General features: G+C 47.5%; 2 protein-coding genes across 2 annotated transcripts in view; one reads left to right on the plus strand and one right to left on the minus strand.

Annotated features, from left to right (window-relative positions):
• Window positions 1–323: 323 nt before the first annotated feature.
• HDAC1 (histone deacetylase 1) lies at window positions 324–11,536 on the plus strand. Its single transcript, XM_015649101.3, has 13 exons — window positions 324–3,021; window positions 3,401–3,518; window positions 4,743–4,817; window positions 5,827–5,965; window positions 6,453–6,594; window positions 7,433–7,525; window positions 7,799–7,907; window positions 7,998–8,138; window positions 8,299–8,407; window positions 8,493–8,623; window positions 9,337–9,483; window positions 9,576–9,633; window positions 9,900–11,536. Exons 1-13 carry the CDS (start codon window positions 2,884–2,886, stop codon window positions 9,925–9,927), a joined length of 1,428 nt encoding a protein of 475 aa, XP_015504587.1. The 5' UTR covers window positions 324–2,883; the 3' UTR covers window positions 9,928–11,536.
• A 1,803-nt stretch (window positions 11,537–13,339) lies between these two features.
• MARCKSL1 (MARCKS like 1) overlaps window positions 13,340–15,141 on the minus strand; it is a 13,117-nt gene continuing 11,315 nt past the window's right edge. The window contains exon 3 of the mRNA XM_015649054.3: window positions 13,340–15,127. Within this exon, the coding sequence (XP_015504540.1) occupies window positions 14,245–15,127 (883 nt within the window). The 3' untranslated portion in view covers window positions 13,340–14,244. The remainder of the gene's footprint in view (window positions 15,128–15,141) is intronic.

The following is a 15,141-nucleotide window of genomic DNA, read 5'->3' on the forward strand; positions in this document are numbered from 1 at the left end:
TGGGGGTGCTGGGGATGGGGTGAGAGGTTGGCAGCGGGGGATCATTGGAGGATATGGAGGTGGGGAGGATTTTAAAGGTTGTGGGGGGTCACTGGGGGCTGCAGGGATGGAGACTGGGGGCACTGGTGGGCAGGGGCAAGCAGGGCATGGGGCTCGAGGATTGTGTGGGGGTTTTATGGGGTTGAGGGGCATAGGAAACGTGGGCGGGCATGGAGGGGTATGGGGGACACTGGAGGGGAGAATGGGAAGAGTGGGGGGAAATCAGAGGGGTGGAATGGGATGGGGAAGTGGGGAGATCTGGGGTTTTGGGAAATGGGAAAGGCTGGGAAGGGTCCGGGATGGTGACAGGGGCACGAGGCCAGGAGAGGCTTTGGATGCTGTGATGCTGGAGAAGGATTTTGGGGAGCTCTGGAGGAGGTGCTGCACGGGCTCTGAGGAGGGAGAGGCACTGCTGGGACAGTCCTCTGGTGTCAGGAGGGAACAAAAAGGCTCTGGGAGCCAGGGTGGCTGCGTGGCTGTTTGCACGGAGCTCCTGTCCAGGAGCATCCTTCACTTCTGGCTCTGGATCGTGGATTGTGGAGTGACTCCTTGTGGTTCTGCCTCTGGGGCTGCGTCACCATCCCTGTGGAGCAGGAAAGGAACAGGGTGGCCAAATCCTTCTCTGGGGCTTCCAGAAAATCCCAGTCCTGCCCCTCTCCCTTTCCCTTTAGAGGGCTGGCTCGGTGCCCTGGCTGGTTTTTCACAGGCTCTGTGCTCACCTTGTATGAGTGGCGTTTTGAAATTCTCTGTTCCGTCGCAGGTTTTAGCCTGAAATCAAATAAAAACTTGTTCTTGCTACTTTTTCCCTCTCAAAGGATGTGCCCAGTGCTGGAGCAGTGTAAGAGGCTCTTCCAAATCCTGTGCTGAGGGCTTTTTTTTTTCCCCCTCTAAGAATGTGAAGTTTTTTACCTCAAATGTGAGGTTTTCAGCCCTGTTGGGTTATAATTTTTAAAGGCACTTAATTATATCTGAAATATGAAATAAGCAGTTGTTTGGTTTGAAATGCTGCTGCCCTGCAGGTTTTTGCTGCACAGGAATTTCACAAATTTGGGTTCTGTGCTCTGTGGTGAGGTTTTAGTGCCTTTTTTAAAAGATTTTTTTTTTCTTTTTCACTGTTCTTTTCTGAGCAGCTCTCAAACATCCACAGCTGAGGGGTAAAAAGCTGCATTTGCTGGGAGGAAATAAATAATTTGTTGATTAGAACCTTTTATTTTCCACGCTGGGAAGTTGAATCGGGCCTGGAATGTGGGAATTCCCTGAATTTGATGGGATGAAGGAAGTGGGGATGGTATCCAAAGGGTCCTTTATGGAATCCTGAGGGCCTGTGGAAAGGTTTGGATGGAATTTCTCCATTCAGAGCTCCCTGTGGAGGGATTTGTTTAACCCCAGCAGAGCCTGCTAAGTTCACACTCCTTAATCTGCTGTGACGTCCAGGAGCAGCTGAGCTCATCCGTGGATCCACAGGGCTTGGGATGTGCTCAGCACAGGAAACAGGAGCTCAGGGTTGGCCCAGGGCATTCCCTGGACAGCTGATGGTGACTTTGAAAAAGCTTCACAGAATTCTGTGCTTGTGTTTTTTAGGCAGAGCCTCAAATATCTCTTCCAAGATCCCCAAATCTTGACTTAGAGGTAGTAAAATACGTCCCTAAAACTGCCAGGATGCTTAGCCCAGGAAAACGCCAGCAGGGATTTCCAAAATTTCAGAAAATAGAATTATTTTCAGTGAAAAGAGCCCGTATTGGACTGAAAATAATTCTATTTACTGAAAGAACATCCCCCCAGAGCTCCACAGACAGTAAATTCCAGCAGCAGACTTGCCTGGATGTGGGATTTGCACCTCTGGCATCTCTTTTTCCTACCTGAAAATAGATCTGTGTCCACAGGAAGAAAAACTGCTTCTGCAGAAGGTGGGGAGTGGTGATGAAATATTAATTCTCCCTTCTGAGTCACCCAGCCAGACCAGATTGGATCTCCTGCTTCCCAAAAGGATCAGGAGTTGTTCAACCCCAGGAACAACTTGGTCTGGTTTCCCAGGAAAATGATGCTTGGGAGAGATTCCTGCTCCCTGTAGCCAAATCAGGCAGCAGGCAGAAATCTGAAAGTGAAATTCCTGTAAATTTCAGGGAAATGAGTCCCCCCTGGGAAAGGAACCCAGTTAGAAGTGAAGTGTGAGCTCAGTTTGGAGGAGAAAATCCTCGTGGGGAGGTGACTTTGTTCCCCTGGTCCCATAAAATAATTCCTGGGCGGTGGCTGGAAAGGCCTGGGAATCCTCTGGAGGATTTCAAGGAATAAAAAAGGGTGAAAACAACCGTGGAGCTGTAAAAGCAGAGCTGGGTGGTGTTTGCTGAGTTCAGAGTTCCCTGGATCCCATTTCCCTTGGGTAAACAGGAGGAAAGTGAGGCAGAGGCCGGGTGTTCCTGGGCTGAGTCACTGTCTGAGCCGGGATTAACTCCCGTGGCCCCTGGGAATCCTGCTCCCAGCACTCCCTGAAACCTGGGAGAGATTCCTGGCACTGAGCCCAGAGCTCCTCTGGCCCAAAAACCTTGGAGATTCTTCCTCTGTATTGACAGAACCATGGAATGGTTTGGGTTGGAAGATGATCCAGCACTAATGATCCAATTCCAGCTCCTTTCCAAGGGCAGGGACACATTCCACTGATGGCAGTGTGATGGTGGCATTCCAAATTCCCTGTCTCCCCTTCCCTGAGCTTCCAAACTTCTGTCTTTATTTGAGGATGAACCCTGAATCCATGGATTTCCCTGTGCCAGGAAGGTGGGAGATCCCACCCACTGCTGGAGGAGAAATAAATCCCAGAGGAGCTGATGGGTCCCTCTCCAGGAATTGATGATCAACTCCTTTCTGCTTCCAGGGGATGTTGGGAATTATTATTATGGCCAAGGACATCCCATGAAACCCCACAGGATCCGCATGACCCACAACCTCCTGCTCAACTATGGGCTCTACAGGAAGATGGAGATCTATGTAAGTGTGGCATTATTAGATGTCATAATTGATGTTTCACTCTTTAATTGTGGAGCTTTTCCCTGAGAGGAGAGGAATAAACCCCAGTCAGTTGTGTTGATGTATTTCTGTTTTTTTCTTAGTGTTGAAGTGAGGGGTTCTATGCTTCAGAGAGGCTTTGGAGACTGGAAAACTGGTTTTTATCCTTGAAATTAGATTTATTTCCACGTCTGCATATGTAACTTGCCAACAGTGCCACTCTTGCCTTTCAAATTCAGTTTTTCTTATTTAACGCTGCTGATTTGATTATTTTCTCAGTTCCTGGGGGTAAATCTGGGATTTGGGAATTAGGGAGGGGAGGAATTCCAGAGCAATCCTTGCTGTGTTGCTGTCCTTGCAGCGTCCTCACAAAGCCAATGCAGAGGAGATGACCAAGTACCACAGCGACGATTACATCAAATTCCTCAGGTCCATCCGCCCTGACAACATGTCTGAGTACAGCAAGCAGATGCAAAGATGTGAGTGATGCTGCAGCTGAAAATCTGGGAATCCCAGCCCAGCTCCAAAGTTTGGGATAAACTTCTATCAGTTGTCATTCTCTTGACTTTGCTTTTGGTTTTTCTGGTGAATAAAGCATTTTAAAAACAGGTCCCTCTCTCAAGCTAAAGGAGCTGGGGGAAATCCTTTGAGCTGGTTGTATTTTGAGATTTTCTTGTTGCCTAAATTCACTTCCTGGCTCAGAGATGACAGAACTACTCCATTTCTGACCTGTGTGGATTTTGTGTTAATGCTCATCTTCAACCAGAAGAGCTGGGGCATTTAAAAACAGCAAATTTTAGAAACCCAAACTCCTCGATTCTACCCCAAATCTGAAGGATTTTCAGGGCAAGTTTGAGATGCTCATCAATACCCAATGATTTTGTAGGTTAATTGTGAGCTGATGTCTTGTTCCAACCTCTCCAATCCATGGAAACATTCTTTAATGGTACAAAAACCTGGATTTGCTGTCTCAGCCACTCTGAGCTGATGGTTTTTTTGGCAAAGTAGATTTCTAACAAGTCCAGACAACCAGTGGGAAGTGCTCAAGCTTCATTCAAACAACATTTTACTCTTGGAAACCACCATGAGCTGAAGGGGACAGATATTTCTGCATGAGGTTCATGATTTCAGACACACTGAAAGCCTCCCCCCAGTCCATGATATTCTTTAATCCACCAAATGACATCCAGCAAAGTGCATTTTTTACCCAAACTGACCTGTTTACCCCTGGAGCAGCCACAGCTCATGAACACTCTGCTCTCCCTGGTGCTCAGTGTTTTCTGCATTTGTGTTTTATTCCTGAAAAAGCCAAAATATGAAAATTAAATATGCAGAGGACAGAGCTTTTCTTCAACAAAACCTGCTGGAAAGGGAATGAACAGTTTCTACTTCCATTTTTGCATGCCAGACTTGGGCAGAATAAATCAAAGGGCCTGAAGTTTAATTTCTTGTAATGAGTGACTATTTTTAATAGTGGAATTAATTACAGTAAAAATTTATTGAGGCTAAAACTCCAGTTGTGCTGAAAACTGTGATTTGAAGTGAAAGGAGTGTGCAAAGTGTTAGCCACACATTTCTATTTTATCATTTGATCACAGCATTTTGTTTAACCCTTTTGGCCACTTTTCAAACCCAAATGGTGGTGTAAGATTTGGATTTTATTTCTGCTTTTATTTGAATAACTCTTTTCCATTCTCTTCCAGTTAATGTTGGGGAGGACTGCCCTGTGTTTGATGGGCTCTTTGAGTTCTGTCAGCTCTCTGCTGGAGGCTCTGTTGGTAAGATCACAAATCCTGTGTATTTTTTATTGTGTTTTATGTCATTCTGTCTCTGTGAACATTGCTGATTTTATAATTAAATCCAGATTTCCTCCAGGCTTTGCCTGTTGAATCCCTTTCCATTTGTTAATCACTGATTTGGGTTATCTCACTGAATGTCTCTGTAACATCACCAGTGACAGAGTTAAAACCACAACAGCAAGGTTGAATAAAAAAAAAAAATCAACCTGAGCTTTACATTAAAATAAAAGTTGTACAAGTCTCACTCTGGGCTGGCACAACTTGGAAAGGAAAGACCAGGCTGGCTTAGCTGCTATTTTTAAAAGAACACAACTCTGGATGTGAGGCAAAGCAGAAACTGAAAGGTTTGAGAGCTGGAGCATTGAAATGTTTTTTATTTTCTCACAATTCACAGCAAAACTGCTGGGGAGTTGTTTATGTGCACAAAGCCTGAGAGCTTTGTGGCTGCTGCTGCTGCCACAATGACACCTCCAGTCTGTATTTCCTGTGCCAGCAGCACCCCAGCACTGACTGCAGCAGGTTTTGAAGCAGCTCTGTGCTCTCTCTGCTCCCAGAGCTGGAGAATTCCACAGAATTTATAATTTATTTGGATCCTGGGAGATTCCAGAATGTGCAGAAAGTTGATGGAAGGGGCTGGGGGAGGAGAACTTCCTTTGCCTGGATGCATTTTCACTCAATGACCTGAATATATCTCAGCTAAAAGCTTGATTTGTTCAGGGCTCTGAGAAATCCAGCTCATCTCCAGTGTGACACCAGCTGGGTGCTGGGCTCTACTCTGTGGAGATTTTTCTGCTCTGAGGCAAAAATTGAAAGGGATGTGAAGTATTTCCCATTTTCCCTTGGTTTGTGAGGAAATTCAGAGTCAAACCCTTGAGCTGGAGCTTTGTGGAGCCCCCAAAAAACCCCGGGGAGGAGCTGGAGCTTCACCTCAGCCTCTGGCCCAGGGTTTTCACTCCTGTTTTAAACTCTGTGTGATTTTCTCCCCCAGCCAGTGCTGTGAAGCTGAACAAGCAGCAGACAGACATCGCAGTGAACTGGGCAGGAGGTCTCCACCACGCCAAAAAATCAGAAGCTTCTGGTTTCTGCTACGTCAACGACATCGTCCTGGCCATCCTGGAGCTCCTCAAGTATGGGCAGCACCACTCCCTCCTCTTCCTCACTGCTTTCTCCTCAGGGTTTTTATTTTATTCCCTATTTTTTCCCCAGCAGAGCTGATTTTTTGGGTTCTGCTCCCCTCTCTCCCCAAAGGGATTTGTCCAGCAGGAGGCAGAGGATTTTTGGAGCTTTTTGGGTGTTGCATTTTTTGCTGCTGTTCTTTGTCCCTCCCCTGTGCCACCCACCCATGGCTGTGTGACAGCTTCTGGCTCCAGGCAGACCTCACTGGGGGAGGCTTGGGCATAAAATTACACTTTATTGGCTAAATCTGACCAAACTGAGCTGAATCTGAAACAAACTCAGCAGCAGAAGTCACTTATTTTCTGTTCCACTGCTGTCCCTTTCCTGCAGCTCCTTCCCCTGTAAATCCTGGCCTGAATTCCATGCTCTCCTCCCAGTTTCCTCTGCTCTGGAGGCAGTTTTTCCTTGGCATAAATGCAATATTCTGATTTTTTCCAGGTACCACCAGCGGGTGCTGTACATTGACATCGACATCCACCACGGGGATGGGGTGGAGGAGGCTTTTTACACCACAGACCGAGTCATGACCGTGTCCTTCCACAAATATGGAGAGTATTTCCCAGGAACTGGGGACCTGAGGGTGAGAGCCAAAAAAATTCCCAAGAAATTTGGTTTTTTCCCATCTTTCCTGGCTGTCCCTGCTCAGTGAGCAGAGCTTTGGATGGGGAGGCTCCCTGATCGTTTATTAAACCCAAATCTTTGCTCTCAGTCTCTCTCTTGGTGGGGTTGTGCTCACAAAAAATGACTCTGAAGGTGACATTTTGGTGACAAAATTCGGTGACACAAGCTCTTGGGTGAAGGTTTCTGAGGGAGTGGATTTTTATTGGCATTTCCTGCAGTGCCTCAGTTCTGTGTCACTCAAAGTGTCACCTTGTGACATTGCCAGAACTTCTGTTCTCAGGGGTGAAAGGTTCTTTACTTATTTTTATAGAAAAAAAATTTATGGATTTTTATAGGTTTTTTTTTATACCTGAATCCTCTCATCTTTCACTTGGGATTTGTATTTTTTTTCAGCCCTGCCAAGAGCTTGGTGCTGGTGTGGTATAAATGCAATAACTACTTTTAATAAACTGCTTAGAGCGATGAAAGAAATGCTCTTTTTAATAAATGATTAAAAAAAAAAGTTTCTTTTATCACTGTGAGTGATAAAAGAGATGTTAAAATACATATTAGTTTAGAGGAGAATATTTTATTTTTATTTTAAAGTAGAGTTTGCTGACTGAATAGATTCAATGAGTGGTCTGGCCAGCCTGGGCCACTGCTGTGCATCTCCACAGTAAATCATTAATATTTATTAATATTGTTAAATATCTCCTCTGGCTTCATATCCAGATTAGACTGGGATCCAAGCTTCCTTTCCCAGTTTGGAGCAGAATTTGGATTTGTGGTGAGCTCTATTCTCCTTTCTCACCCCACAGGACATTGGGGCAGGCAAAGGGAAGTACTACGCTGTCAATTACCCGCTGCGCGACGGCATCGACGACGAGTCCTACGAAGCCATTTTCAAGCCTGTAAGTGAAGCCTCCTCTGCTCAGGGATCCTCTGTGGCTCCCTCTTTGTCCTTGGGGCCGTTCTTTGGGGGGTTGGATTGAGTTTTTTCTGTGACAAGGCTCACCAAGGGCTCTGTTCCCCCCGAACAATGTGTGCCTGTGTGGGATCTCCTCGGTGTGAGAGCCCCAGTGTTAGCAGGGCAGCTGTGGGGATGGCTTCACGTGCCTGGCTGTCACTGTGCTGCCGTGACAGTGGCCTGTGGGCAGGGGGTGACAAGGCTTTTGTTGTTTTAGGTGATCTCCAAAGTGATGGAGACGTTCCAGCCCAGCGCCGTGGTCCTGCAGTGCGGCTCTGATTCCCTGTCTGGGGACAGGCTGGGCTGCTTCAACCTGACCATCAAAGGTGGGAGCTGAACTGCCACAGGCACAGCAGGAGCTTCCGTGGAAAACTTGGGATTTATGGAATGAGTGGGACCTTTTTTTTGTCCTGCAGGCCATGCCAAGTGCGTGGAGTTTGTGAAGAGCTTTAACCTGCCCATGCTGATGCTGGGAGGAGGGGGGTACACGATCCGCAACGTGGCCCGCTGCTGGACCTACGAGACTGCTGTGGCTTTGGACACTGAGATCCCCAATGGTAATTCCCCCCTGGAGCCCTGAGGAGCAGTGATATCCCACTAAGAGCTCAGGGAAATGGTGCTGCTGGGCTTCTCTTACCTCTGGATGATCCCTTGTGGATGCCCCGAGTGCTGCTCCTGCCTCTATTTCGGTGTTAATTACCATTAATTTCCCCCCAGAACTTCCATACAACGACTACTTCGAGTACTTTGGGCCAGACTTCAAGCTCCACATCAGCCCCTCCAACATGACCAACCAGAACACCAACGAATACCTGGAGAAAATCAAGTGGGTGTTGGAATGACCCTTCCACAGGGGCTGGTGGCCTTGGGTGGCCCCTGGTGACAAAGTGTCCTTCCCTGGCTGGCTCTAGGCAGCGGCTCTTCGAGAACCTGAGGATGCTCCCTCACGCTCCCGGGGTCCAGATGCAGCCAATTCCTGAGGATGCTGTCCAGGAGGACAGTGGGGATGAGGAGGAGGATGATCCTGAGAAACGCATTTCCAGTAGGTGCTGGGAATTGAATTCTGCTGGGAATTCTGCTGGGAGAAGCCCAAAGCCGAGCGGGATCCATGAGCTCTTCATGAGGATGCAGGGTTTAGATCCAATTCTGACCCCAGGATTTATTCCCCTTGGTTTGTGGGGACATCCAAAGTCAAACCCTTGGGCTTGGGACTTTGTGGAGCCCCCAGAATCCCCGGGGAGGGGCTGGAGCTTCACCTCAGGCTCTGCCCCAGGGTTTGACCTCTCTGATTTGAGCCCATTCCCACCTCCCTGCTGGGATTTTATAGGACAAAGCACTGCAGGATCTCTCCTGCCAGGTGATTTCCATATTGGGAAGAACTTTGGTTTTCAAGGGGGAATTCCAGGAGTTGCTGAGTGCTGGGACAGAATCCTTGGCAGAATCCTGGGTGTGATCCCAGCAGTGGAAAATGGAGTTTTCTATCCAGCTTGGCCCTTGGGATCTGGCAGACAGATTTGGCAGTGGGAGGCTGGTTCTAAACCTGCTGTCAGGTCTAGACATCCCACTGTGCCTAATCCAAGTTGTCCCTGTGGTCTTGGAGCACTTGGGATGAATTCAGAGACGCAGCAGGTACCAAAATAAAGCGTTTTTATCACGGCCTAATCCTGATTTATGTCAGCTCCGCTCAGAGAATTAATCCTGGGAGCCTCCTGAGTTTGAAAATCTGCTCAGCCAAGCTCTGTCCTCTCCCCTCAGTCCGAAATTCCAACAAGAGAATATCCTGCGATGAGGAATTCTCCGACTCCGAGGACGAGGGCGAGGGAGGACGCAAAAACGTCGCCAACTTCAAGAAAGCCAAACGTGTGAAAGCAGAGGAGGAGAAGGAGGAAGAGGAGAAGAAAGGTGAGAGCAGCAGGGCTGGCACCACCTGCAGTTCTCCTTTCCTCCTGCACTGCTGTGTGTCTTTAATTTTATTTTTTATTTTTATTTTCCAGATGAGAAAGAAGAGGAAAAAGTCAAAGAGGAAAAAGCAGCAGCAGCAGAACCCAAAGGGTGAGCCTGGCTCCTGCCTGTGCCCAGCAGGGTTTGGGAGGGTTGAGGTGACAATTTGGGTGACACTTTGGGTTGATTTGTCACAGGTTCCTCATTGGAAGAAGCTTGCAGGTGTTGAGAGGGCTAAAAAATCAAAACACTGCTTTTTCCTTCAGCAATATATTAAATTTTAGCTGAAAATAAGCAACATTTTTAAGCCTTGTTGTTAGATTCAAACCCAAATTGTTGATTTAAACCAAAATCCTATTTTTTTTTTGCTTCCCCAGGGTGAAGGAAGAAACAAAATCCACTTGAGTTGGCTGCAGCTGCCTGGGTGTTGTAGGTTTAGCTCCTGGGTTGCCTCCTCCCCACAGGATTTCTATTTTATATATGTTTTCTGTATATATTTCTATATAATTGTATAAATGACTGGAGAACTGTAAATTATTCCTTGCTGCACTCCACTGGGAGCAGGCAGGGGAGGATTCAGCTGAGCAGCCCAGGTTTGGTGTCTGGGGGAGTTTCACCCTTTGCCTTCCACTGCCCCTCCTTGGTGTGGCTCTAAAAACACAAAAATCACTTCCTTGCCTTTGCTCTCTCCTCTGAAATAACCTTGGAAAAGAATAATTTAAGTAGAAGTAGCGTCTGCATTTCAGGTTAGGTGGAAAGATGGCCATCAATTCTTGGTTTTCCTCAATTTTATTTTTTTTTGGTGTTGTTTTTGATGGGAGAATTCCCAAACAAAGCTGGGAGAGACCTTTGGGGTCTTCAGTTGGATTCAAACCACAAAAAAACAAAAACCTGCGAGCTGGTGCCACTTCTCAGGGTCTAAATTGTGCAGTTCTTGAACAGAGTTGGCTCCTCCCTGCAGCAAAACTTGGGGAAAGAGATGAAGCAGCTGAAAAAAAACCTGAAAAGTCCTTTTTTTTTTAATTTTTTTTGTTTTTTTTTTAAATGAATCAGCCCCAGAGCCCAGATCTGGAAAAAGTAAAATGAAAATCACCTTTAGGGGGTGATTCAGTTTTCCAGGATCTCCTGGATCCAGGGAGTGTGGCAGCACTTGATGCTCCTCCAGGGAGGGAAGGGATTTTTTTTGCTGGTTTTTGATGCCTCTCTGCGTGGGGAGGGAATTCCTCCCCTTTGGCTCCACTTTTCTGCTGAAACCCCAGAAATCCCCTCAAAGAACCCAGCTTTTCTTCATGTGAATCCCTAAAAAAAACCCAAGTTTTTCCTTATTTTTAAGCCAAGTTTTCCAACTGGATTTCCTTCCAAGGCCAGTAAATTCCAGCTTTTCTATCCTGAGGGAACAGCAGATGGGGCTCTGAGCTTTTGTACAGCTCCTCTCCCTCCTCCCACACATCCTCACCCCCAGATCTCTTTTGTGACCTTTTACCTCTCCTTTTCTACAACCAAGAGAAGGAAAAATAAATTTTTTTGGGGGGGGTGAGGGGGGGAAAAAATTCAGATTTTTAAAATTTTGCATTATTTTTTTGTTTCTCCAGGCAGTTCCCACTCGCTGCTCTCCTTTCTCAGGGGGATCCCTCTGGAATTCCAGAGGCTCTGCACCCTCCCATGGGAGCACTGCTGAGATTTTCAACTCCAATAATGCTGCTAAAACTTCACACAGGTTCTTTTTCAAAGGGTTTATTTTTTTAATTCCTTATTTTTTTTTTACCCCCCCCTTCCCTTTTATTTTTTCTCCCCCCTCACCGTGGAGTTTTTTTAGTCTCTTTGGGATCTTTGAGTGAGGTTTTCACTCTGATTTTCAGTGTTTTTATGTGAAACAAGAGAGAGATCAGTGTAACTTTGTGTCTGGGGAATGTGGGAGGGACAGGAGGGGAGGGGAAAAAATCTATTGTGGTTTTTTAAAGATGCGTTTATTTTGAATTTTCAGAACCTTTGTAATAAAACTGCTCCATTTCTATTGCTGGTGTGAGCCTGGTCTGCTTTTTTGCTCAATTAATTCATTTTCAGAGCTGTGTGTGGATCTAATGGATAAAAAAAAAAATAAATTAGAGGTGGAATTAGGAATTGGGAAGAAAAACAAGGCATTAATTCCTTTCTTCTTTCAGGTTTAATTCCATCCACCAAAACATTTATTTATTCCACCTACACCTGAAAATACCTTGATTTGATTTTCTTGCTTGAATCTCTTTTGTTAATGGTTATTTCCTTTGTCAATTATTTGGGTTTTTTGTTTGTTTTCTTTGTTTTTTGGGGATTTTTTTTTTCCTTTTCCCCCCCCTTTTTTTTTCCCCCCCTTTTCCCCCCCTTTTTTTTTCCCCCCCTTTTCTTTTTCCCCCCTTTTCCCCCCCCTTTTCTTTTTTTGCCTTGAGATTCTCAAAGGAGCTCAAACATGATGGGTTTTGGGGATTATTTTTTGTTTCCTCACAGCTTCACCTGTTTGATTTTATTCCCAAACTCCAGGTTCTCATCCCTGATCCCATTTGTTTTCCTGCTTGGAGTGGAACACTTCGGGAATAATCAAGTGATGGACTTAATTCACCTTTGGGCTGGATTTTAGTGGTTTTATCCAGAATCTGAGAGGATGAAAATACCTTAATTAAATTATTAACAGCTCCATTGTGGAGCCGAGTGCTGATCACACCTGAAATGGCCACAAAACCCCAAATCTGCTCTTTTTGGAGTAAAAAAAACCAGCTTTGTGTGGGCTCAGTGGACTTTGGGTGCTGAACAGCGCCGGGAAGGCTCCATCCTCCCTCCCACCATTAAATCCTCCCCTTTTTTTGGAACAAAACCCCTGGAATTTGAATGGAATCACCATTGAATTCCCCCTTCCCGAGCCCTTCCCTTTTTCCCTTTTCCAGGGTTTCTAAAATGGCTGCCAGGCTGCGGCTCCGCCAGCTGCTCCCAAATCCCACTTTTCCTTCCAAACTGGGGAAAAAAAACCCATTTATTTCACCCCCCTGCTCAAATAAATGAATCCATTTGGGAGACAAATCCCTGATTTTGGCTTTCCTTGCATAAAACATGGAATTTTCTGGGTATTCCCACCTACCTCAAGGCTCGGGAAGAGCCTGGATGCTCCTTGCCCTTGCCAGGGTGGTGCCTGTTGGGCAAACAATGCTTTATTTTATATTATTTTATATTATTTATATTATTTATTTCATTTATTTTCTATTATTTTTGCTCTTCTCCAGCCAAAACAGCAGGAGCAGGTGGAACTGGGCAAACTGGGAGCCGAGGTGGGAATTGGGAGCAAGGCCATGAAATGGAGGAGCTGCAGGAACATTTTCCAGGGATCTCCTGGGGAAAAACCACCCCGATCCATCCGGGAAAAACCATCCCGGTGCAGGTGACAGGAGCAGGGATAGAGGCTCCATTGTCGCCTCCTTTTCCCTTTGTTCAGGAAATCTTTGCTGCCTTTTGTGCTCCTTTCAGCCCAGAGGAGCTAATCCCTCTCTCTCTAAAAAAAAATAAAAATCCATTTAAATTAAAAGAAATCGGGAATTCCGCCTCATCCTAAACAAAATCCCGAGGGTTTTTCCAGCTTCCACAATGGGGAAAAGCGGGATTGGGAAGAGAACGGGGCTGGAGCAGCGATGGCGAGGTGGGGATGGGGCTGGGCTGGGAAAGTCCTTTGTGGGCTCTGCATCTGCTGCGAGTCAATTAACGGCGAGCGCTGATTAAACTCAGCAGCTGCTGGGCTAAATCAGCAACTGCCGTCTTCCTCCCCTGCCATCCAGGACAAGAAGGACTCCAGCTCTCCCATAAAGGGGTCACCATTTATTCCTTTCAAATGTTACAGCTTTTGTTTGGTGGTTTAGTTCGGGTTTGTTGTCTTTTTTTTTTTTTTAATTTTTTTTTCTCTCTTTCTCTTTTTTTTCTTTTTTTTTACAAGTTAGAAAATTGCAAATCAAGCGGTTTTCTTGGCCATTAAAAAAATTATTTACAGAGGAAAAAAACAAAAAACAATGTTGGCTTCACATTATACAGCTGGTAGGGCCCCCTCTCTCCACCCCACACCCTAAAAGTTATCCCTTAAAGCAGAATTAAACACAGCGGACTTACAAGCTTTATAGTTTTAAGCCAATAGAAGACATTATAAAAAACTAACCAGATTAGCTTTTTTAAACCATCGATTTCTATATAAAAAAGCACAAAATACTTGAAATGAAAAGTCAGAACCAGGAATGTAAACTGAGAAATAAAAGGAAAAAAAAAAACAACAAACGAAAAAACCAACCAAAAAAACACAAAATAAAATAAAAATTCCATTGAACAGTCAGTGGGAGCGGGAGGAGAGGGGGACAGTCTGGAGAGATCCAGAGTGGGATTTGGGATCCGGCTTCTTACAAACTGTAAACTCCAGTGGTGTCCGGGACAAATCTTCCTCGCCAGCTTTCTTTTGTTTGTTTGTTTATTTTCTCCAAGGAATTCAACTCAAACTACTCCAAGTGGCGGCGGTGGTGGGAATCCAAACCAGCTTTTATTTGATGGTTTCTACCGGGAACGGGGAGCGCGGTCCCTGCAGGGCGGGGTGTGCGGGAGGTGCTGTCAGTCCTAGGGGGGCCGGGGCGGTGCGGGCGAGTCCGTGGCGATCCGGGCTGGGTTGGGGAGGGTCGGGGGGCGGTGTGAGAGTCCCCGGTGAGGACGATGCCCGAGCGGTCTCTACTCTTCCTTCTGCTCCGCCGGGCTCGTTGTGGGCTCCGGCCCCGCGGTTTTCGAGGGCTCCTCGGGTTTGGCTGTGTCTCCTTGGCTCTCCCCTCCCTGCTGCTGCTGATTCTCCTCCTCCTGGCTCCCCGCGGCTTCTCCTCCATCCTTGGGCTCGGGCCCCTCGCCGCCCTCCCCGGGGCCGCTCTGCTCCTCCTCGGGGGGAGCCGAGGGCTGCAGCCCCCCCGGCGGGGTCTCCTCGCTCTTGCCCTGTTCCTCCGTGGGCGAGGAGCCGGAGGAGTCCCCGGCTTCCTTCTTGTTCTTGCGAAAGGAGATCCCGCTCAGCTTGAAGGATTTCTTGAAGGAGAACTTCTTCTTCTTCTTGGGGGCGTCCTTGGGGGCGGCGGCCCCTTCGGTTTTGGGGTCGCCGCCGTCGGCGGCGGCCGGGGCGGGCTCGATGGTGTCCGCACCGCCCGCTTCGCCCTCGCTCTCCTCCTTGGGGGGTTCCGCCGAGCCGTTCCCGTTCTGCGGGGCCACCTCGACCCCCACCTTGGGCGTCATGTCCCCGTTGTAGATGACATGGCCGTTCTCCTGCGGGGGGAGCGCGTTAGGCACCGCCGGGACCCCGCGCCCCCTCCCCAAAACCCCCCCACGCCCTAAAAAGGGCTCCCGGCCGGGAAAACGGGGGGCACCGAGCACGGGGGGGGGTCCGGATGGAGAAAAAGACACGGGGGTGGGGGGAACCACGACGGGGAGAAGTGGGGTTTGCAGCCGGTGGAAACGGGGAACACCGGGCACAGAGCGGGGCTTTCCCGAGGGAAAGCAGCGCACGGGGGGTGCCCAAGCAGAAAGAGGGGGTGCAGCGGGCCTGGGTGAGAGTCTCACGGGGGGATCCGCTGGGCTGGGGCGGGGGGG

Source organism: Parus major, chromosome 23, assembly GCF_001522545.3.
Source record: "Parus major isolate Abel chromosome 23, Parus_major1.1, whole genome shotgun sequence".
Lineage (NCBI taxonomy): Eukaryota > Metazoa > Chordata > Aves > Passeriformes > Paridae > Parus > Parus major.

Excerpts from the sequence above, each read along its gene's own strand:
- HDAC1 (XM_015649101.3), top strand. The coding sequence starts at position 2,884 with ATGATCAACTCCTTTCTGCTTCCAGGGGATGTTGGGAATTATTATTAT. Across the intron at positions 7,526-7,798 it reads ACGAAGCCATTTTCAAGCCT|GTGATCTCCAAAGTGATGGA; the intron begins GTAAGTGAAGCC and ends TTGTTGTTTTAG. Across the intron at positions 9,484-9,575 it reads GGAGGAAGAGGAGAAGAAAG|ATGAGAAAGAAGAGGAAAAA; the intron begins GTGAGAGCAGCA and ends TTTATTTTCCAG.